The sequence below is a fragment of the Leuciscus leuciscus genome, assembly GCF_965113295.1.
Source record: "Leuciscus leuciscus genome assembly, chromosome: 14".
Taxonomy (NCBI): Eukaryota; Metazoa; Chordata; class Actinopteri; order Cypriniformes; family Leuciscidae; genus Leuciscus; species Leuciscus leuciscus.
In genome coordinates, this window is record NC_138738.1 from 24,367,223 (window position 1) to 24,391,765 (window position 24,543).

Genomic DNA, 24,543 nt, shown 5'->3' on the forward strand with positions numbered 1-24,543 from the left:
AATAAGTATTTTGGCATAATAACACTATATTAAGTGCTGCTTGATTATACAGTAGTTCCTGGTTCTGTTGCCAGTAATGACTCACGTGTGCCACGCGCTGGTGCATGTGCAAATCTGTCTACAATCTCCTCAGACGCTGAATGAATCACTGCTGCTAGTAGAAACGATGCTGCCTGCGGGTAAAATCGCTTTTAATTCATGGAAATTCCGCTGCTATTTTGTAGAAATTAGGAGAGTAGCTTTTTTAGTACCCAAAATGTCCTTTCTTATTCTTTTCTCACGTAACGGGATTTTCGCTGTCTAGGTAACGTAGGGGAACTCCCACTGCCAACGCCCCAAGTTCAGTAAGGCAAATTAAGAAAGATCACGGCTTTAGTCAACATGTAGGCCTATTTTAAAATAAACTAATATGTACTGTAGATTGTGTAAAAATTTTAAATGTTGTGTTTTTATTTTTTAGTTAAAAATAAAACAAAATAATCTGTAATACCATACATTAGCCACTAGATGTCTGTATAGCCCTTTACATAAATATATATTCAGGCATGTGTGTATATTTTGCAAATATTGTACACTGGACCAAATTCTTAATAAATAAAAAAATTAAAAATAATTTAATATAATTTCTTCTTGCTTGACTTTATTTATATACGTGACCTTGAAGTAATCCCAAAGTAATCAGTTACATTACTTTCATATTATAGTACTTGGATTACGTTACTGAATACTTTTTTTATGAAGTAATTTGTAACTGTAACGGAATACATTTTTAAAGTAACCCTCCCAAGCCTGACGACAGCACAGGAGTTTTTTTCTGAATGGGAGTGGCTGACGCTCATAATTCATATTAAAGGTATCGAGCTATCGACTCATTTTTTTCATTTCATAACTCCTGACACAAATTAAGAAATAACTGTCACTATAAGTTTCTCAGAATACAATAGTGGTCAAATACTGAAACTTGAGTCTTATATCTTTTTAATGATGTATAGTTTATCAAGGTATAACATTAAATCTGATTGTAACTTTGAACTAAAAAAAAAAGAAAAACGCTTCAGTGCGCCGGCGCACTGGCAAAGGTTAACAGGTTAATAAAGACCCTGTGCCGTCCGAGCTTTATAATGGCACATCGTTTTGCTACAGAAGCCCTTTATTAACCCCCCGGAGCCGCGTGGAGTTCGTTTATGATGGAAGGATGCACTTTTTTGAGCTTCAATCTGATGGTTGCAATCCATCAGATTGATATAATTATATCATAAATTATTATGATATCGCCATTATAATGCTCGGAAGCGTCAGGGTGTTTATTAATGTAACTCCGATTGTAAGAAGAAAGTCATATACACCTAGGATGGCTTGGGGTAAATCATGGGGTAATTTTCATTTTAAAGTGAACTACTCCTTTAAGACTGAAGTAATGGCTCATGAAAATTCAGCTTTGCATCACAGAAATGAATTATATTTTTAAGTATATTAAAAAAGATAACCATTATTTTAATTTGTATTAATATTTTACAATATTACTGTTTCTGTATTTTTGATCAAATAAATCCAGGTTTGATGAGCATAAGAGACTTCTTTCAAATAGCAGCTTCCAAACTTGGTACTGTATATATTTAGCATATGGGGAATTATTCTCATGTTTTTTCATGATTGTATTTACATATATATTTGGACTGTTTTACATGCCTTAAATACATAACATCTTTACATCTACTACAGACATGCGAACACACACAAACACACACCTGTTTGTAAGGACATTTATTGATATAATCCAATATAATCCAATCCCTAGCCCATTACCCTAACCTTAACCATCACAACTAAGTGCTAACCCTTACCCCAACCTAAAAAACAGCCCTTTAAAGTCAACCTGAAATCTTAATTGATGATTCTTTTTTTTAATGGAATATTGCAGTTTTTATTATAAATTATTTATTCATGCTCATCATTTGTTTTAACAACCTGTACTCACATGAGATCACAGCAATAGCAAACCGTGATGTAATGAATTTCCTGAAAGAGAGCAAACATGTCATGTTTTCAACACTGTCAGATGAAGGTTAATTTGATTGTTTATTCTGAAAGAAATATTTTATAATTTTTTCAATTTATTGTGCAAAAATATTAAAACAATTGAACTACGGGTGTGCGATATCACGATTAAGTGCTACAGTGCATTCTATCAGTTGCAGTTCTGGTGCCTCCGTCTTAATACGACGTGCATTCACAATCACATGTAAAGGCAGAGGTAGAGTTACACTCACAGGACACTGCAATTCACAAAAGATCATTATTTGCATGTGCTTTAAAGCCTTGCCGGTTAAACATTTCATTCACGTGCTGATGCGCTGTTGTTACATGCGCTTTTCTGAGCGCATACACCCGAAGCCCACAGGCTCTAAAAGCCGGTCAGACAGCGCCTGGTTACTGGACTAAGTTATCTTTTGAGTCTTATTGCGCTAATACTTTCAAATACACACAAGGTTTACATAAACACAGTTGGTTATGTGTAAAGTGAAAGCAAACATTTGAGAGAAAATCGAGTGAGTGTCATATGCGTGTATGTTAGATGTGTTCACACCGCAATCTTGAGCTTTGCGTCAGCGTTAACTACATCGTCACTACAGCTGCAGAAGCGTGAGAGTATTCACACTGGCTTCTACAAACGCTTCGTTTGTACAGCATCACAGCAGCGGCTCCAAAGCTACATATAAGTGAGCATTTCTCTACAAAGACAGCTATAAATTTGTTTTTAGAAGTTGGTCATTTATAAAATTGGTAGTCTTAAAAGTTTAAGATGGGGAAGTGTAGACCTACAACATTCGCATGTAAATGATAAACAACAAAAACAACCACGCAAACAGCTCCGATCTTGTCTTTTCAGTCATAGTTTCGATATGTTTACAAGACAGCAAACTCAGTGGATAAAAAAAATTAACAAAAAAAAAAACGCACACTCGGGTTTGATTTGGGTAGTGCTAACTTATGTGCCTGTCTGTGTATTACATAAACTAAAAGAAAGTTTATATATTGCAGCGTTTATACGCCCACGTATAAATCTAATTAATTATTATTCATAACGAATTATGATCAATAATTAATAATTCAATTATTTTTAATTATCTTCAGAATTTACCGTAGCAGAATCAATAGTATGATCATTTTATCAGTTCATCCAATGAACAGAAAGCATAAACAAGTATTAACTCTAGGAAATATAATATCTTCCTGGCCAAGAAAGAATTAATCCCCAGCTAACAAGAAATTAAGAAATAATCACGGGTAAAAGCATCGGTAACTTAGATCGAAGTTCAAGACAATAAAATGTATAAACAGATTAACACAAGTAATCTCTTTGTTAAAATACGAACAATACTTTATTGATTATATACTAACACATAAAAACTAATATCTAACACAAACACACACACACACACATTCATACGAGTTGCAGAAGGAAAAAGAGTAAGGAAAGATTAAGTTTCAAGAGTGAGTTTAAGAGTGAGATGATGAAATCTCAAGTTTATGCACTTATAAGACATGACCTGGAACGAACTATCCCTCATTAATTTAACCCTTCTATCGTTTCTTAGACAGGTTATTAAATGTATATCAATACACCAGTTCAGCTCTTAGTCTGGAGGTACCTGCTTGTCTTTGCTTTTGGGGATTCCCTTTGTTGCGTGAAAAGGGGTTTTCCCGGTCCGTTCGTTGGCTGGTGTCCTTGTGCCTGGGTCTGGGGCGGCCAGTCACGTGGTGTGCTGGCGGAATGAAAGTCTTTGTTTGAAGCTGGCTTTGCAGAAGAAACGTGGCTCGAAATCTTGTCGCAAAACTTAACTTAGAACCGAGACTCACAACGGAAAATAAAGGAAAACTTTAGAAAAGAAAAGACAACTTAGACGAGAGTAGTAAGATGGCTTGAATAAAGCTGTTGAACCCGTTCTTCTGATCTTAATTTGGGTTCTTTGTCTCTGCGTTTACATGGTTACTCGTCTGATTGAGATCTTCATCCTTTTTCTGCCCATCTCTCTTGAGAGTGGTAGCAGAGCGTTTCTTGGGGGTGAACCCAGAGAGCTAGAGTTAGAGAGCAGATCGAAGAGAGAAGAGCAGAGCTCTTCTCTATCAGAACATTTTGAACGAGCAGAGTTGGAGAGCCGAGAGAGCGCCTAGAGAGAGAGCTTTGTTTTGGGTCTAAGATTTTAAACTCAAAGTTGTCCAACCTCCAGGATGAGTTCTGGCCAATTAGACACTGGCTAAATTTAGGAGGTGGCATTCTTCTCAGTTCTGATCGTAAATTATCTTATCTGGGGGGGTTTTCTTGCTAACAGAGAGAACAGATGCCACAGTTTAGACATGATCAGTATTATAAGAATACGAAACATTTTACACAGATTTCAATCAAGCCATCTTTTGAATCAAGAGCATAGGATCATACTGATATGAAACACAACACACTTTCATTCAAACATCTAACAGTTATAACATTACATGAGTTATATGGTATCTAAGCATATTAAACACACATATAAGTTGCAGACACAAAATAGAGTTATGTAGTTGCATGATGTTTGATTGTAAGTCCATTGAAAATTGTTCTTGAATGAGTTTGATGTATACTGTAGGAAAAATCTCAGTTTTCTGGTTTAGAGAGAAACCGGACTCTGTTTGTTCGTTCGGAGGTCTTAAAGGGGGAAGGGGTCAGGAATGTTGTGGGGGAAAACAACATCTGCTGGTATCGATCCGTCTTGCAAACTATCGAAGTTGACCAGTTCTGCCTTCAGTTAACCAATAAAAGTCTTTGGTTACAGACTCTCTGGAGCCTGGGTGAGTTATGGCTCTGGGATGTGAAGACACTTGTGTGATGCCTTGGTCTCTGTCTTTCTCTTAACCAATCAGTAATTTGGCAACAAAGCTAGTCATTGACCAGTTATGTGTTAGTGCTGGGGGCTCTTTTAAATAGCCCGACTGGTTGGCGCCTGGATCCTGTGACAAGATGGATGAGGATGGAGAAGTCCTGACCAAATCTTCCTCTTTGTTCAGCAGGAAGTGGAAGGTTTGAATTAATCTTCTGGAAGAAGATTAGTCTGCGTTTGGTTCATACCCATTGTCGCTACATATCCCCCCTTCGGTCGACGATGTGTAGAGTAGAAGACATCGGTGAACGCTGGAGAAATGGGTAGAGGAAGCAAACACACACAGCAAACAACAAGACAACACCTCCATGACTGGTCACTTTACTGGTGCAGGGCATTAGATTACCTAGGCATAAACAGGTTCACTCTCTCAATATAGTTAATCACGTTGAATAAAGTTTAGTTCAATTTTAGGACCGTTATCCTAATTTGTTTTGGGACGGTGATTAATCAATTTTGTGACTAAATTTGATTTGTTTGTTTTATTCACTTCTAAATTGTTCTAGGTTTAGACCAATTTACCTTTCAATTTGTGATACGAATGATGCAGGGAGTTCTCTGGCTCACATTCGTTTTGAGGTGACTTACAAATATTAGGCGTGGTGTGTCAATCCTATTATTGTGACCTATGACCCTTATGGGGCGGACAGGCATTTTACCTAATAAAAGAAGGAAAGGAAGGAAGGAAGAGGTAAAACAAAACAAAGCAGTTGAGTGTTCCTCCGGATATGACTTGTAACTACTGTTGCACAGTTAAGGTGTCAGGGATCATGATGTAATGAGAGGTGTTCTCAGGTGTACTTGTTGGATGGGTAGTTAGTTACCATGTTTCCTATGGTAAGTGTAGCTAAGTTGTTAAGCTAGTTTCTGAAGTTAGTTTCTACCTGTGGGGGAAAACATGTTTGTTGAATGTTTTGCACAGTAGAAGCGGTTAACTTCTGTATGTTAGTGAGTATGTTAGGGGTGTTGTGTAGAGCATGCATGTGTGTATGTATGTATGCATGTATGCATGTATGTATGGTCAGATCTGTTTCAGTCTGTTTCGCTCCCCCCTTTGCTTGATGGCTAAGCTTTGATGAGCTTGTTGCCTCTTTGCCTTGGAAAAGGGATCTTCTGTGATCTGCTGGGGGTCAATCCAGTAAGGCAGGAAGTTCTCTGTCAGACAGAGAGGAGGTAGTTTGGCATGGGTGTGTGCAGCTGTAGTGCGAAACTTGGTCTCCGTTGTCGCATTCCTCCGATGATGCCTTCTGGTTGTGACAGACTTTCTGACCTTCTGTGCTTACTGTTGTTGCTGTAGCACACATATGGTTCTTGAGTTTGGAGCTCGTTTGGTGGTTTCTTTATGAGTGATGGGTAGCCAGGATGGTGTTTCCTGGTACCTCTGGGTGTTTGTCAGTGGTTGACTGTGAGAGACCACTTTGTTCTGTGTTGTTGTAGAACGAGTGGTCGTCATCTTCCTTATGAAGGTGTATCAGATGAATCAGTGGTCTTCCGTGTTCAGCCTGTTTTCTAGGAACACTTCCAGTCGCCTCATTAGTTGCTCCATGTCTTTTGAGGGTAAACTGTCTTGTTCTTGGGCATACTCAGTGCTGTGCTTAACTGAGTGGTGCCGAGGCGGGTTACTTGAGAAGCGTGGCTGGTCCCATGTCTTTTCCATTTGGTTGGTGTGGTATCTGTCATCAGCATGGGAATCACGTTCTCTGTGCTTCTTACGAAGGACTGTGATGTTGTCATGCCACTGGTTGTCTTCCAGTGCAAGGCTTGTGTCTTGGCTGAAGGAGTTTGAAACTGTGGATGTTTTCAAACCTTTCTTTGAGGACATCTTCTGTTTGATGTGGGCCTTGTGTGTCAGGTCACGTAGCTGTTGGATTGTCATTGTGTCTGGACAGGCCATGAAATTAAGATGATGACTCAATCCGGGGTGCAGGTTTCTCAGAAAGAGGGTTTTGAAGTTCACATCCTCTTCTTGTTCAGGTGAGTTATGTGCACCAAAGAAGGCTTGTCGAAAACGGTGGTAGTAGGCTTGAGGAGTCTCTTGTCGACCTTGTTTGGTTTCCAAGGCGATTAACACACCGTGTTCTGACTCTGGGCCTGTGAATTCTTTTATCAGTGTTTCACATAGCAGCTGGTAGTTTGACTTGACATGAGCAGGTTGTCGGTCTAGGAAGCTTCGTACCTCTGAACTGGATGTCGATCTGAGGAGGTAAAACCTGTCTCTGTCAGTCACATGTGGTCTCACCTCTAGGTGGAAGTTGATATCTCGGATGTGGGCCTGGATGTCGGCGGCCTTCGTGGAGTTCGGGTTGAACTGAGTGATATTCTTAACCAGCTTGTTGAGATCTTTAAAGGTCATCCCCTGTGCAGCTCTGGAGTCTGCCTGGATGAGCTCTCTTTGTTTGTTGGCAGTGAACAGTTCTGTGGTGAAGGCTGGTGATGTTTTGGGTTGCGGCCATTCACTTCTTTCACTGTATGCCAGTTCTTGGATGGAGGACTCTGTTCTGCTCAGCAGTGGTGATGCTGAGGGAGGTCTCTCCCTTCTTGGCTCTGGTTCCTGTTGGAAAATGTGCTGGAGTTCATTTCTGACCGCGTAGAGCTCGTCGTTGCCGTCATCTCGCTGTTGGGTCAGATGGTCGATTTCAGCACTGCACCTTTCCAGGTGGTCTTTCAGAGCATTGATTTCAGAGTTCTTATCTTTAATATCAGCTTTAGCTTTCTCTAGCTGATGTTCAGCAGACTGGAGTTGGTTTACCAGGTGTTTCTGGACAGTCTTTAATTCTTGTTTGTCACGTTCAGTGACTACAAGGGCTTCTTGGAGCTTGTCAACTTGGTTCTTTGTTTCTTGCTCCACTTTGTCAGGCACTTGAGTTTTCGCTTTGAGCTGGTCTGTGTAGTGTTGAGTGTGCATCAGCTCTCTCAGGAACTCAGTGGTCTGACGCTTGAAGTCGTCCTGGACTTTCACTTCCAGCTTGTCTATGCGGCTCTGGGCACATGTCAGCTCCTCCTGAAGGTGGGTGATGTGCTTGTCGCTTAGTGTCAGCTGGGCTGTGAAGGCATTGCTTAGGGAACAGATAATCTTGGTTAGTTCCACTTGGTTGTGGTTCTGATTCTGGCTTGAATCATGTGTCAGGAATCTTCTCAGCGTTATGATTATTATTAAAAATAATAACAGTTCAATTGTCTTTGGTGTGAGGCAGTCTGTAATGCCTCTGAGCCAGGCGTCCACGTCAGTGGGGTTCGTCGTCCACGGCATGTTGGCACGCTGGGGTGAAGAGACTGACACAGATCTGTGTGGGGTGTAAGCCTATGTGGTTGAACAGCTAAGTGTCGTTTCAGTGACTGTACAACAATAGTGAAGTGTTGTAATGTCTAAGTGTTGGTCTCAGTGTAGACAGGTAGGCTAGTGATGTGGAAACTTCGTCACTCAACTAAGTGAGGGAAAGAGAGAGAAAAAGGTTCAAACAAATCTCAATTGAAAGGAAAAGTTTTTCAATGGGAGAAATATTTTTTATAAATATTTTCTATCAATGAAAAGCTGGTTTAAACTTGTGATGTGAGGACTATGTCACTCACTGAGTAAGGGAAAAAGAGAGAGAGGTTAAAACAATTTCAATAAAACAAGAAAGAAAATTCTTAAGTAGGAGAAATATTATTTTTGTCGTAAATGCTTCCTATCGGTGAGAATCTGTTTCCAGCAAGGTAAACAATATTATTGTTTATGTTTACAAGGAAAAATAATACAATAATAATGTTGATACCTCTTTTCTGAGTTTTGACAGGATTTACAACCTCAAATGGACCGCTTACAGCTGGGATGCTTTGAAGGCGACGGTTGCTCAACGCTTGTCTCTGTTAATAGGTCTTGGATAAGATGTCAAATTGTAAATTGCATTTACAGATGCAGGGAGAGTATGGAGAACAGAGAGGGTTTGATTAAAAATCAAATACCTAATGATTGTTTTCTTTGGAAAGATTATCTTTCTCTTTCTTTAGACTCGATTAATGGTTCTTCCAGGTTTGTTCCCTACAAATGTGAAGAATGAGATGGGATAAAGCAGGACAGAACAGGAAAGATGTAAGAAGGAAAGGAGGGAAGGAGATTGGATCCACAAATGGCTCTGGAGCCTTTGTCGAACTACGAGTATAGAATTGATAGTTGCCAACAACTAAACATTCAAAAATAAAACTTTGTAAGAGAGGGTTATCTCTGATTTATTTGAAACTTGTAGTGAGATACCAATGTCTCCTATTGAGGCTCAGGTGTGTCGCTCCACAGCAACAATAAGACGTAAGTGAATAAATCAAATAGAATGGTTAAGTTTATAACCGTAACAAAAGAAAGGAGAAACGCGAGGATACAACGCAAAAACAATAAATGAGCACGTATGAGTCTAACAATATTTGTAATAGGGAAATGTTGGTTGAATAAGTTTACTTAACTTTCAAAGTTTAAGACTTATTCACCTGAAGTGATTAAATCTAAAAGAGAAATTTAGAAATTATGAAAATGATGAAATTAGATTTATTAAAAATAAATCTAGAAATCATTAGAAATTACCTGTTTAGGATAATAAAACTTCAATCTTAATTTAGTATTTCCTTTTGTTAAATCAAATTAGAATTTGACAATTAATAATCATAAACCAGTATTTTCTTTTCAAGTAAAATGCAGGTAAATGAAATTAATAATTGTGAACCGAAATTTCCTTTTCACAGAAAATATGGGTAATTAAACTGAGACAGGAAAAATAAGAAAGAAGAAAAGACCAACAGGTGTAACAGTCAAGGTGTTTAAATGGTTAAATCACTTTAACGTTGTTCAAACAGACACTGTATTTAACCACTGATGTTAATGACAATGATAACCGTAAATAATGCTTAAGGCTTTGGCATATAAGTTAGGCCTCAATGTAAACAACTACCTAGCTTAGCTTTAGCTTAGCTTAGCCACAAGGGTTTGTTTCAGTTTGTTTACACTGTTCATGGGAGGGGCAAAGCCCTTCTCTGCGAGGGGTCAGAGTTCCCCCGGAAGCGTTGGTTAAGACTTCCGTGTCACGATTGTAACTATGGCGACAAAACAAACGCTAGTGGGCGAACTTGTGAATTGCAGTTTGTAAACAAAAGAATATGCACGTACAGTCGATCATATTACATGAAATGTCGGCGCATTTCAAAAATACAAATAAAGGACAGACACCACTCGTAGCTGTTTTACGACGTGGGGCTTCACTCAGTGGTTTAAGTGATTAACTTTAAAGGACAGCTTTGCGCTGTAATAGATGGAACAATAGCGATCTCTGCGGATCGTCTCTGTGCAATGTTATCTTAGCACACTAAAACAACAGGGTTTTTAACTATTGGTTATGTTTCCGATGTCAAGCTTTACTTGAACACGCCTTTAAATTACTATTCAATTTAACTGTTACACGAGGACGCACAGTGTTACACGAGGATTCATTGAACAGACAAACAGATAAGCTTAACAGTTATAGTTTTTTTACGGGGATTGTAGTGGGACGCGCACTGACAACCTGAGAAATAAAACTAACTGAAGGGAACATTTGTCTTAGCTGTGGAACTCGCACTGCCAGTAAGACAAGTATATAGAAGGCTTCTATGTTTATCACTGATCGCCGTGGAACACGCACGGTGACTCAGATATATAACGTTAGAAACACGCTCATCGCTCTGTGAGGAGAATATTCGTTCTTATATGATTATTTTAATTACTGCAGTATCATTTCATTAAGCACTCTGGCTGATACACACACATATAGCTTTGAAAGACGCTGGAACGCGCAGACGTCAGTAGGCTATAATCGAAGTATTTCAGAAATTGAGGGACACGCTCAATTCTTACCTTATCGTAGTGTGAGATTTTATATCTTGGGTTATTTTACTGCAGTTAAATTAAAATAACATGGGAAGGGAGGCAGACTAGATTAGAGTAGACAGCTCGAGCAGCATTCATTCAAACAGGGCGCGCGCGGCGCGCTCTCCAAACGTCACACACAGACTCTCAGATGTTCGGATTTCTCATCCGCATACTATGAACAGATACATTACTTCGTATATGCTTACAATTTTAGGTTAAACTGCCCGCATTCTCCACCAAACATGCAGCGTTTATACGCCCACGTATAAATCTAATTAATTATTATTCATAACGAATTATGATCAATAATTAATAATTCAATTATTTTTAATTATCTTCAGAATTTACCGTAGCAGAATCAATAGTATGATCATTTTATCAGTTCATCCAATGAACAGAAAGCATAAACAAGTATTAACTCTAGGAAATATAATATCTTCCTGGCCAAGAAAGAATTAATCCCCAGCTAACAAGAAATTAAGAAATAATCACGGGTAAAAGCATCGGTAACTTAGATCGAAGTTCAAGACAAGAAAATGTATAAACAGATTAACACAAGTAATCTCTTTGTTAAAATACGAACAATACTTTATTGATTATATACTAACACATAAAAACTAATATCTAACACAAACACACACACACACACATTCATACGAGTTGCAGAAGGAAAAAGAGTAAGGAAAGATTAAGTTTCAAGAGTGAGTTTAAGAGTGAGATGATGAAATCTCAAGTTTATGCACTTATAAGACATGACCTGGAACGAACCATCCCTCATTAATTTAACCCTCCTATCGTTTCTTAGACAGGTTATTAAATGTATATCAATACACCAGTTCAGCTCTTAGTCTGGAGGTACCTGCTTGTCTTTGCTTTTGGGGATTCCCTTTGTTGTGTGAAAAGGGGTTTTCCCGGTCCGTTCGTTGGCTGGTGTCCTTGTGCCTGGGTCTGGGGCGGCCAGTCACGTGGTGTGCTGGCGGAATGAAAGTCTTTGTTTGAAGCTGGCTTTGCAGAAGAAACGTGGCTCGAAATCTTGTCGCAAAACTTAACTTAGAACCGAGACTCACAACGGAAAATAAAGGAAAACTTTAGAAAAGAAAAGACAACTTAGACGAGAGTAGTAAGATGGCTTGAATAAAGCTGTTGAACCCGTTCTTCTGATCTTAATTTGGGTTCTTTGTCTCTGCGTTTACATGGTTACTCGTCTGATTGAGATCTTCATCCTTTTTCTGCCCATCTCTCTTGAGAGTGGTAGCAGAGCGTTTCTTGGGGGTGAACCCAGAGAGCTAGAGTTAGAGAGCAGATCGAAGAGAGAAGAGCAGAGCTCTTCTCTATCAGAACATTTTGAACGAGCAGAGTTGGAGAGCCGAGAGAGCGCCTAGAGAGAGAGCTTTGTTTTGGGTCTAAGATTTTAAACTCAAAGTTGTCCAACCTCCAGGATGAGTTCTGGCCAATTAGACACTGGCTAAATTTAGGAGGTGGCATTCTTCTCAGTTCTGATCGTAAATTATCTTATCTGGGGGGGTTTTCTTGCTAACAGAGAGAACAGATGCCACAGTTTAGACATGATCAGTATTATAAGAATACGAAACATTTTACACAGATTTCAATCAAGCCATCTTTTGAATCAAGAGCATAGGATCATACTGATATGAAACACAACACACTTTCATTCAAACATCTAACAGTTATAACATTACATGAGTTATATGGTATCTAAGCATATTAAACACACATATAAGTTGCAGACACAAAATAGAGTTATGTAGTTGCATGATGTTTGATTGTAAGTCCATTGAAAATTGTTCTTGAATGAGTTTGATGTATACTGTAGGAAAAATCTCAGTTTTCTGGTTTAGAGAGAAACCGGACTCTGTTTGTTCGTTCGGAGGTCTTAAAGGGGGAAGGGGTCAGGAATGTTGTGGGGGAAAACAACATCTGCTGGTATCGATCCGTCTTGCAAACTATCGAAGTTGACCAGTTCTGCCTTCAGTTAACCAATAAAAGTCTTTGGTTACAGACTCTCTGGAGCCTGGGTGAGTTATGGCTCTGGGATGTGAAGACACTTGTGTGATGCCTTGGTCTCTGTCTTTCTCTTAACCAATCAGTAATTTGGCAACAAAGCTAGTCATTGACCAGTTATGTGTTAGTGCTGGGGGCTCTTTTAAATAGCCCGACTGGTTGGCGCCTGGATCCTGTGACAAGATGGATGAGGATGGAGAAGTCCTGACCAAATCTTCCTCTTTGTTCGGCAGGAAGTGGAAAGTTTGAATTAATCTTCTGGAAGAAGATTAGTCTGCGTTTGGTTCATACCCATTGTCGCTACAATATCATATTTTCTGGCTAGTTTACTTAAATTTTTTATAATACACCATACTTTCACCCAAACTGAATAATTAAAAACAAGTTTAAATGGGTAAATCTTCTATAAATATACATATCAATAAATGAGTCTTCATTTTCTTCATTTTTTGTTTGTTGTTGTTGCCTACTCCAGTTCTTTTTAAAACTCACTAGACATGCCTATTCTGTGCATTTTGAGCACTTTTTTTGTGAAATCATATTTATTTTGTCCATCAAAAGTGTGCTTTCAATTTAATTGAGCGTGAGCAGCTGTGAAGCGGGGGTCTCGGCTGCTCTCCTGATTTTGCAACGCTCCTGCTTGACGCTAAAGTGCTGCTCCTGCTCCCGGATATAAAAAATATACGCTGCTCACGCTTGCAGTGTGAAACAGCCGTTAAAGTGACTGTAGCGTAACGGTGCGTGTCCACTTCAGCGGTAAAACTCCACTCAGTGATGCTGGCACTAGACAAGCTTTGTTTCCTAATGCCACAAGCAAAGATATATCCTGTTAATTCTATAAACTTTTGTAAACCCAGCCAGTATAATCACAATGAACATATCCAAACTGAAATATTTAGCATTTATATAACAACTGCAAAGTGTCTAATTTGTAAATAAAGTTATTTACACACTAAATCCAGCATAAACTCTGGCACAATCTGCATATTTTTAAACTCTCAAGACAGATGTCACAACCCGAACCTCACAGCGATTGGCTGCTGACCGTGTTTTTCGCTCGATATTTGCATAAAGTAGACAACTGCCCAACCTTTTGACGCTCTCGGCCGATCTCAGCGCTTTTTCAGTCATTCCCACAATGCACTGCGCAAGCGTGAAACTCGACTTCCATGGGAATTAATTGAAAACGCTCGCTCTGCTCCCCTCACTCCACGCCAGTGGACACTCACCGTAATAGTAAACATGCAACCGCTTGTCCTTAAAGGCATAGTTCACCCAAAATGAAAATTCTGTCCTTATTTACTCACTCTAATGTTGTTTCAACCCTGTATTCATTTCTTTCTTGTGCTGAACACAAAAGAAGATATTTTAAAGAACGTGTCTATCCAAACAGTTGCTGGTCCCCATTGACTTCCATAGTAGTAGAAAATATACTATGGAAGTCACTGAGGACCAGCAACTGTTTGGTTACCCACATTCTTCAATATAATTTTTATTTTCAACTGAGGAAAGAAACTTATTCGGGTTTAAAACAACTTGAGAGAATAAATTGACAATTTTCATTTTTAGCGGAACGATCCCTTAATGTTAATAAAACAACAAAGAGAAAATCACTCACTGCTCTTGACTGAGAACTTTAATAGTAGCGTTTATAAGAATCAGTGTATAATTTATACAGTGAAGTCTGTACGCGCTTTATTTTTATATTTGTTCATTTCTTTTTTTTTTCTTGAATGCTACTGTTAAAAACACCTACTGTAGCTGAAAAAATAAGTTTATTTTGTTTGTATATTATGTTGTGTATATATAATGTGTATCTTTATTCTTATTTTTGAATAACAAAGAAAATAATGACAAAGGTTTTTATCTTTGCCACAGTGGCCTAAATGTCTGCCATTCTTTTTTATTTTATATTTTGTTACATTGTAAGTCTTTGTTTTTAAGATAGGGACATTAGTTTGGCTGTAATGCTCAGTCACTTGCAAAATAGATTTTATGTCTTATTTACTTAAAGGGATACTCCACTTTTTTTGGAAATAGGCTCATTTTGCAACTCCCCCAGAGTTAAACAGTTGAGTTTTATCATTTTGGAATCCATTCAGCCGAACTCCGGGTCTGGCGGTACCACTTTTAGCATAGCTTAGCATAATGAATTGAACCGGACCAGACCATTAGCATCTCTCTCAAAAAAATTAACAAAGAGTTTCGATATTTTTCCTATTTAAAACTTGACTCTTCTGTAGTTACATCGTGTACTAAAACCGACGGAAAATGAAAAGTTGCGATTTTCTTGGCTGATATGGCTAGGAACTATACTCTCATTCCAGCGTAATAATCAAGAAACTTTGCTGCAGTACCATGAGTCCAGCAGGCGTAATGATATGACGCAGCGCCTGATAATAGTCCCCAGCTCGGTAGCCTATTATCAGGCGGCAGGCGCTGCGTCATATCATTACGCCTGCTGGACTCATGGTACTGAGCACTGTGAACATGGACAGGTGAAGACTTACTTGTACTCACTCCTATATTCACTGTGAAACACTCGTTGAGTGCCATTGTGCTTTTGCTTCAAATGGACCAGCCCACAACGCATTGCATTCTACAGTAAAAAACCTTAATGCATAAAAACAGTAGATTAGTGTTGAAAATGGGCTGTAAATTAACAGCAATTGCTTACCGTGGAAAACCTATTAATTCAGCTTTGCATCACAGGAATAAATTATTTTTTAAAGTATATTCAAATTGAAAACCAATAATTTTAAATTGTAATAATATATCACAATATTAAAAAAAAATTCTGTATTTTTTATCAAATAAATGCAGGCTTGATGAGCAGAAGAAACTTCTTTCAAAAACATTAAAAATAGTAATGTTTCAAAACTTTTGGCCTGTACTGTATATAGAATGTATGTATTTGTAGTTGTAGTTTATTTATAATATAGTTTATAATATAATCCAAATATAAATTAGGGTCAAAGGCACATTTTGATAGTCATACCTGGAAACTAATCCTGTTTAAAACGTGAACATTACACCTGGCATTTCTAAAGTATTTGGTGTTTCTATGCACTGGAGAAAGAAATAAAAAACTGGAATATAAACTTCTATTTTATATATATACAATAAGCAGAATAATTGCAACAAAAAGAAAAAAAAGTGTAGATAAAGCATGAAGCTCGCCGTGTCAGAATGCCGATCTCTGTCAAGTCTGAAGCAAGATGTAACCCATCACAATGCGTTATAGCATCGGGAGATAAAAATTTAACTGTAAATACATTTGTTTTGAGTGATTCGTTACAAAAGTGTGCATCAAAATGCTAAACACTGAAGCTCGAATGTGTTTGACAAGCTAGAACAGACCTCATTAGTTCTCACGTGTCACTTCCTCCTTTCCTTTTAAAGGTGGTTTGCAAACGCACTTGAAGGTGCATACCGCCACCTACTGCAACTGTGTGACACATAAAATAAAAGATTGGGCTTAGGATAGCCAATACCAATTAGTTAAGAAAAATGCTGAAATTACTGATTCTTGAGATCTGCTCGGGAGTGGTAGTGGGTGGTAAATGAGCAGAACAAACACATTTGGCTGGTGGTGTGTATTAATTTTATACTCTGCCTGTAAGGTTAACATCTTTTGTTTTTGTGTGTGTATTCTAAACTCACATAGGCTTTGATAACTTTAATATCTGCTCTCATTAGTTTTTTTACTTGCCCTGTACATAGTCAGAGAGAAATATTTTTTTAAGCACATATACATTTTGGCACTCATGTCAAATATTAGAAAATACTTCTCTTATTTTCTTTTGTTTGACTACTTTCCTAACTGCATGTCCTGCTTAAGCTCTGGGTGTTTGATTGGACATGAACAGATAAAACCGATTAAAAATTGTATAAATCAAATGAACATTTCCTTTGAAACCTTTTTTTTTTTTTTTTTTTTTTTACAGAATTTTATTTACATTCTTTTAGGCTTATTAATTTCTCACATTCTACTTTACTCTGTTCTAATCTCAGGGGCTCAATGACCAGCCTGGAATCTAGCCACAGTGGTTTCTCTCAGCTCAGCGCCATCACCACATCCTCCAGCCAATCACAGTCCAGCTCCTTGATCTCCAGGTAGAATGGAAAGATGTTTAGGCTATATAATGTTAAATAAGTGCAGGACTCGATTCTCAATCAACCCCATTACTACTCTTCCTCTGTCATCTATCCTAACACTGTATCACATATGTCAAGGATCTAAAGCATGCTTCCACAACTAAAAAGAGTATAAAAGATGTCCGTCTCAAAGGATTCTGGTGACTGTAGTTGTTTTTAAAGGGCTTGCATCTGCTTTGCCATAGCGCTCAGCTGGGCTGCAGGTCAGTATAGTCTGATTGTGCTTTGTTTGTGTCCAAAAGAGGTCACTCTTTATCATGCATTTCTACATTTCCCATGGACCACATGCTGAACTAAGCAATACATGTTCTCAAATTGGAAAGAGCCTGAAATTAAAGGGATAGTTCACTTTGAAATACATTTTTGGTATGTTTTAGCTTACCTCAAGGGCATCCAAGATGTAGGTGTCTTTTTTTCCGCAGTAGTTTCAATTTTGATATTTTTAGGTCAAACCGTTCTTGTCTGTCAGTCATATAATGCAGGTCGATGGTCACTGTCTCAAAGAGCATGCACAGAGTCCAAATTAAAACAATTCCCCGTCGTCCAAATTAAACAATTCCCCATCGTAAGTACACATTGATGGCCTAAGACACGAAACGAGCGGTTTGTGTGAGAAAACAAACAGTATTTATATTGTTTTTACCACTTATACACAGCCATGTCCAAGTGATCTGATCTGACGTGTACACAGACTGGTGCATAGATATATACACACTAGATGTCGCCTTGTCTACGGCAGTTCATTGGAACGAATGTGTATATGTCTATGTATCTATGCACCAGTTTGCGTACACGTCAGATCAGATCACTTGGACATGGCTGTGTATAAGTGGTAAAAACGATATAAATACTGTTCGTTTTCTCACACAAACCGCTCGTTTCGTGTCTTAGGCCATCAATGTGTACTTACGATGGGGAATTGTTTAATTTGGACGACGGGGAATTGTTTTAATTTGGACTCTGTGCATGCTCTTTGAGACAGTGACCATCGACCTGCATTATATGACTGACAGACAAGAACGGTTTGACCTAAAAATATCAAAATTGAAACTACTGCGGAAAAAAGACACCTACATCTTGGATGCCCTTGAGGTAAGCTAAAACATACCAAAAATTAATTTCAAAGTGAACTATCCCTTTAAGTAACTGAATGTCTGCATATGCCCCCCACACACATCTCAAATACTGCACATACCTACATAAATGCACTTAGTTCTGCCATATCACTTGGAGCTCACCCTCTTGGTGAATTGTTTTTAGGTCAGTGGGTGAGCTTCTGCAATAACTTAGAACAATTTGTACTATTTGAATTTGTATTTATCGTAAAATGTTTTTGGATACTGTATTAAGTCTTCTTAGGTGCTACAAGCTTGTTTCCTCATTGTGTGGCTAGACTTGCAGTTTGAACACAGCAAAATGTTTAGTGAAATAGTCACAGTACTGCTTTTGTGCTCATTACTACTAGTGATGGCTTCAATTTTGACTTGGTGAAATCACCTTGATATCGAACCTCAGACTCGCTGCTGATCAGTTCCTATGCAGTCAGCCAATCAGTGTTTGGAATGGTCATTCATATTAATAGGTCGATTTTTTTTTATTTTTTTTTATGACAGCTTTCTTAGAAGAGAGGCAGTGTACATTTTGTAGTGGACAAAATGTAGTGGATAAAAACATTTTATCATTGCTTCAATAGAATTTCTTGTTACATACAAGGGTCTTGAATCCAAGTTTTTTTAATGGTTTATTACAGAAGGTAAAGGAAATTCCTTGTTTTCTTTTTGTTTGTATTTAGCCTCTTTAGCTTGATAGTTTCTATTAGTAAAGACAAGGAGTGAAGCATGCTCTGTAAAGGCTTAAATAACTTGCTTATTTCTTCAGGTTAAAAAAAAAAAAAAATTTTAAACAAAATGTAACCGTATTTTAGTCGAGAGCATGTCCATTAATCCAGGTGACTTTTTAACAGATTGGACACCATGCACAACAAACTGATTTATCCTGCTTACTTTCCTGAGAGAAAATGTGTGCACATTGTGAGGTTTACCTGAGGACAGTGGCTGTACATGCTCACATTTAACTTGCCCTAATTGCTTGAATGATGCCATAGCCCAATAGTCTGAAGATACTCCCTGTCCTCCATTTCTCAGACTTATCAGTTCTGGTCTCATAGACAGAACACTTTAGGGAAATGGAGATTGTTACACTGAACAACAGCTAGTTTTTACATGTCGCTCCTAGAATATTGATCATAATATAGTATATTTACAATGTATTAGTGTTGTGGAAATCTTCTCTAAAAATAACACATAGTAAGAGTAAGAACAAGGAGGAACAAGTAATAGTTTTTGTTTGATGGTTAAAAAATGACATTGTCAACAACAACAACAAAAAAGTTATTTTCTAACTGTTGACTTCCATTGAGCTACCACCCCTTGAAACTTCTAAACACCCCATGAAGCACATATTCTGAACCATGTGTAATAAAGTCCCTTTATTTGTCTACAAGCTGCCAGTCAGGTAGGAGTTTCAGGGCTTACCGTTCAGAATTTAATGGTGTTTAACCATGCACAGGTTAGTACACTTGTTTTATGCTTTAGTATTTAGGGAAAAAAGTGAGAGATTCTATTTACAGTACAGTTTTTAAAATTGATGCTTTAATAATACAAAAATTGACATAAGACCCTTGTATCAAGTGTAACTATGTAATACTTTACTGTGAAGAGAGTTCTATGTGATTTGTATGAACGTGTGGTTGTTTTTCCCCTCCTTCACTTACCTGTTTGTTTCAGCAGTATGTCAGTGCTAATTTGTAACTGTTAGCTAGATGAGACCCCTAATATTGTGATATGCAAGCATCTGCACAATAAATATATAAGGGCCACTGGTGTCCAAAAAAAAAAAAGATCTTACACACACACACACACACACACACACACACACACACACACACACACACACACACACACACACACACACACACACACACACACACACACACACACACACACACACACACACACACTGTCTTCCTTATCCACCTGCCTTCAACTAAACAGAGCAGTGTTTGTGTGAGAAGTAAATTCCCACCCACCCAAAGTTCCGCAAACAAACATCGACATTCTCATTGTGTAAATGAGCTTTGAATATTTTAGAAAAATAATCAACCATCTGAACTAAATGAATGTGTGTTTGTGTTTGGATCTTCTTAGATTTACATGATCTTACAGAATCTCAGCTTTTCTATGTAGTGATAATGCTTAGCATAAAAACACCAACATGCATTATGTTTGAATATCTCTTTATGGGGTCTCATCTGTGTTTGAGGGCTATTAACTATTTGTTTCTGTCTGTTTTCTCCCTCTGTGTGTATTCTCCTTTATTGTAAAATGTTACATATCTGTTTTTTCTCTGACAAATTCTGTATTTGAACAAATTTGATTAATATAGAAATATAGCGCCTTTACATTTTTTGAAGTTATTAAACTTGAATTAAAGAGATGCTTATGCTGGTCCTCCTTTGTGTGTGTGTGTGTGTGTGTGTGTGTGTGTGTGTGTGTGTGTGTGTGTGTGTGTGTGTGTGTGTGTGTGTGTGTGTGTGTGTGTGTGTGTGTGTGTGTGTGTGTGTGTGTGTGTGTGTGTGTGTGTGTGTGTGTGTGTGTGTGTGTGTGTGTGTGTGTGTGTGTTTGTTTATATTACATTGTGGGAACCAAATGTCCCCACAAGGATAGTAAAACCTGAGATCACCTCCATTGTGGGGACCAGCCAGCGGTCCCCACGAGGGAAATGGGTTAATAAACATACTAAATTATATTTTTTTGAAAATGTAAAAATGCAGAAAGTTTTCTGTGATGGGTAGGTTTAGGGGTAGGGTTAGTGTAAGGGGACAGAATATACAGTTTGTACAGTATAAAAACCATTACGTCTATGGAGAGTCCCCACAAAGATGTGTGCGCCTGTTTGTGTGTGTGTGTGTGTGTGTGTGTATTAACTATCTTTGTGAGGACCGGTTTGAGTTTAGGGATAAGGTTATAATTAAGTTAAGGAATGGGTTTAGGGTAGGGGTTTGGGTTAGGCAATGTATGAATGTACAAGAAGTTGTGTGCAGTATGTGAGAATATTTACATGAACCAATAAAGTGGTAAGGAATGACAAAAATTTGTGTTTACCTGGGAGGTCACAATTCATCCAGATCCTAACTAAAAGTACTGAATAACTGTTTCAATTCAAACAAGGAAATCAACATTTTCATCTAAATGAGTTCAGGAACAATCACAGGCATAAACAAAATCACTTTGCAATTTTAGCAGAAAGCACAATAAAAAAAATTCAACCTCAATTAAGAAAAATACTTGAAAACAGATTCATTGACTTTTTTTCCAGGTGTCTTAAATAGTAAGTTTTCTATAGGAGACAGACTTCTGTTATTACATAATGAAGTATCTTTCAGAATATAGCTTCTAATCTGTAAATAACGGAAAAGGTCCTGCTTTAAGGAGAGCTAGATGAATAGGGTAAAAAAACTGGTTCCGTTAAGCTGCAACCCCACTTTTGAAAAATCCCCAGAAATGACATACCCAAACTGAAACAGATACAGTTCATGAACCCTTTGCACTAAAAGCACAAGTATGATCTCATTTGAAAGCTGACACCTGGTAGTTTATTGTAAATGTAGAAATAATTATTGTCATATAATGATTTTTTTTTTTTTTTATAGCTTCAAAGTTTTGTAAAGTTATTAGAAATGTATTTTTATGAAACATCTTCATGAAAATAAAATTGAAGTTGGCACTGTAGCAATCTAGAAATGCACTGCAGCTAAAGCCACATGTGTGACCATGTTATATTTAAAATCTGAAAATGATAAGTCTAAAACTCTGTATTTAGTTAAATGTTTTTCAAGATCATGTCAAATTACTTTATTTTGATTAGACACTAAAAATGGTACTGATGTTTAGTCATCATCTAAGTCATCTATTCAGTCTATTGTCTCTATTGTTTTGTGGTGCAAACGAGCCCCATTCAGTCTCAGTCTCCCCATGCACACATTCACACCTCTCCAGCCTGGTTATGGCTCTAAATTATAGTTTGTCTGCATTATAGTTACTAACGACTGGCTATTCACAGGCTATTCATAGGGTTTCATTCCCTAATTTATTTGATCAAAGTTCTCACTTACATTTGAAACTGTATCAAATTCACTAAAACATTTCAGTAAGCATACCTATTTAGAAAAAAAATCATAAAAGAATAACGTCTAGGTGGCAGGTGCACCTGGGCTAGCTAGCATGTTAGCTTAGCACACCATCAATACATGACCATTTATGAGATTAAAACCATGTTTGTGCTCCAAACTTACTTTATAACGCAAGTCGAGTGTTTTAAATAATCTTCTGTGATCTAATTTGGCTTCAGATTAAAAAAAAAAATCTGACAGAAAATATATTATTTATAGTATTATGCACGATGATAAAGTCTATATCGATTAGAATTACATTATAAATATAATCTATTATTATAAAAATACCTGGCATTGCTTGAAGAACACAATCATGTTTATTGTCTTCAAACCGTCTGTATCTGCATATTACAGCGATATTTGTTAGCTTTGTGTGTATCAGTGATGTCCTGGAATGTCACATGAGTATGGCTTTTCTTCATGTTCCATATATGGAGTATTATTGTGCATATAGCGCCCTCAGGCTATTGGTATGAATTGAAAACACAGCACATCTGTGTTCACAAGAAGCGCTCATAATGATTACATCGACGCATTTGGGTATAAATTCAATAAATATTATTCCTGTCTATAGAAATATGATGTGAATCTATGAGAATATATCAATATTTCTCCAAGTCTGCACATTTTTGAGCTAAAAGCCCTGAGGGACGTTGTTTTGTGAAGCACTGTCATGACGACAGCACAGAGTTTTTTTTCTGAATGGACCAGCTGACGCTCATAATTCATATCAAAGGTATCGACGCATTTTTTTCATTTCATAACTCCTGACACAAATTAAGACATAACTGTCACTATAAGTTTCTCAGAATACAATAGTGGTCAAATACTGAAACTTGAGTCTTATATCTTTTTAATGATGTATAGTTTGTCAAGGTATAACATTTAATCTGATAGTAACTTTGAACTAAATAAAATAAAATAAACGCTTCAGTGCGCCGACGCACTGGTGAAGCTTAAAGGTATAGTTCACTTTGAAATTAAATTTTGGTATGTTTTAGCTTACCTCAAGGGCATCCAAGATGTAGGTGTCTTTTTTTCCGCAGTAGTTTCAATTTTGATATTTTTAGGTCAAACCGTTCTTGTCTGTCAGTCATATAATGCAGGTCGATGGTCACTGTCTCAAAGAGCATGCACAGAGTCCAAATTAAAACAATTCCCCATCGTCCAAATTAAACAATTCCCCATCGTAAGTACACATTGATGGCCCAAGACACGAAACGAGCGGTTTGTGTGAGAAAACGAACAGTATTTATATCGTTTTTACCTCTTGAACACAGCTGCGTCCAAATGATCTGAGAGCGCGGGCGGGTATAGATATATACACTAGATGTCGCATTGGCTACTGCGAAACAAGAACGGTTTGACCTAAAAATATCAAAATTGAAACTACTGCGGAAAAAAAGACACCTACATCTTGGATGCCCTTGAGGTAAGCTAAAACATACCAAAATTTAATTTCAAAGTGAACTATCGCTTTAACTTAAGCTAGATGAATAGGGTAAAAAAATATATTAAAAAAATTATAAATATCACCATACTTCACCAGTTGATTGATTACATTAATAAAAGCAAAAAAAAAAAATTGTATTACAAGTTTTCTGAAATTTTATGTTTAAATATGCAAATGAGGCATTGGCTAATTAAATATGCAATCATTTGCATACATTTCTAGAACAAAAGTCTGAACATTGGATGAAGGTTTAAAATTGTTTCATTTATTTGATATATTAGAGCCAAAGGTTTTTACAGAGGGGGTATTGGATATCTCAATGTACTGTATCACTCCACAAATCAGAAAACACGGTCAACAGCCAAAAAATAATAAAATTTTCGCCATTTTTTTAGGAATGAAATGTTGCATAAAATCAGGAAAATTATATATGGACAAACCCCTTTGTAAAAACCTTCATAATATAGATAAGAATAAAACTGTAAAGTTTGGTGTATTTCTGGCTCAATGTCGGAGGAAAAATTAATTTTGAGAAAACTGCCTTTAAAGATATATACTGTAATTGAAATCTACAGATGCAAATAGATAAAGTACTCTAAAAGATACAGTTAAAAGTGTGTTTTGGATGTTTTCTGTCCACTAGTCTGAAAAAACACTTTATGAAAACCAAAAAGCCCAAAATCTCAAAATTGACAGATGCATGAAAACGTACTCGGTTACTAACGTAACCTTGGTTCTCTCTAGAAGAGGGAACGAGTACTGCGTAAGATATCTTACGCTAGGGGAAAATCCTTTTCCGCGAGATATTGAAGCCAAAAATTATCCTTAATTTTGTAATAATGCAAAACGCGTTGCAGCAGCAATGCAGACATAGGCGAGACAGCTC

The 24,543-nt window shown here is 37.4% G+C and overlaps 1 protein-coding gene across 5 annotated transcripts in view; it reads left to right on the plus strand.

Moving 5' to 3' along the window:
• Window positions 1–20,466, plus strand: part of LOC309474331 (SEC14-like protein 1) — a 332,477-nt gene extending 312,011 nt beyond the window's left edge. For all 5 annotated transcript variants that reach the window (XM_082136817.1, XM_082136816.1, XM_082136815.1 and 2 more), the window contains one exon: window positions 16,828–20,466. In XM_082136817.1, the coding sequence (XP_081992943.1) occupies window positions 16,828–16,933 (106 nt within the window). In that variant the 3' untranslated portion in view covers window positions 16,934–20,466. The remainder of the gene's footprint in view (window positions 1–16,827) is intronic.
• The last annotated feature ends 4,077 nt before the right edge of the window (window positions 20,467–24,543 follow it).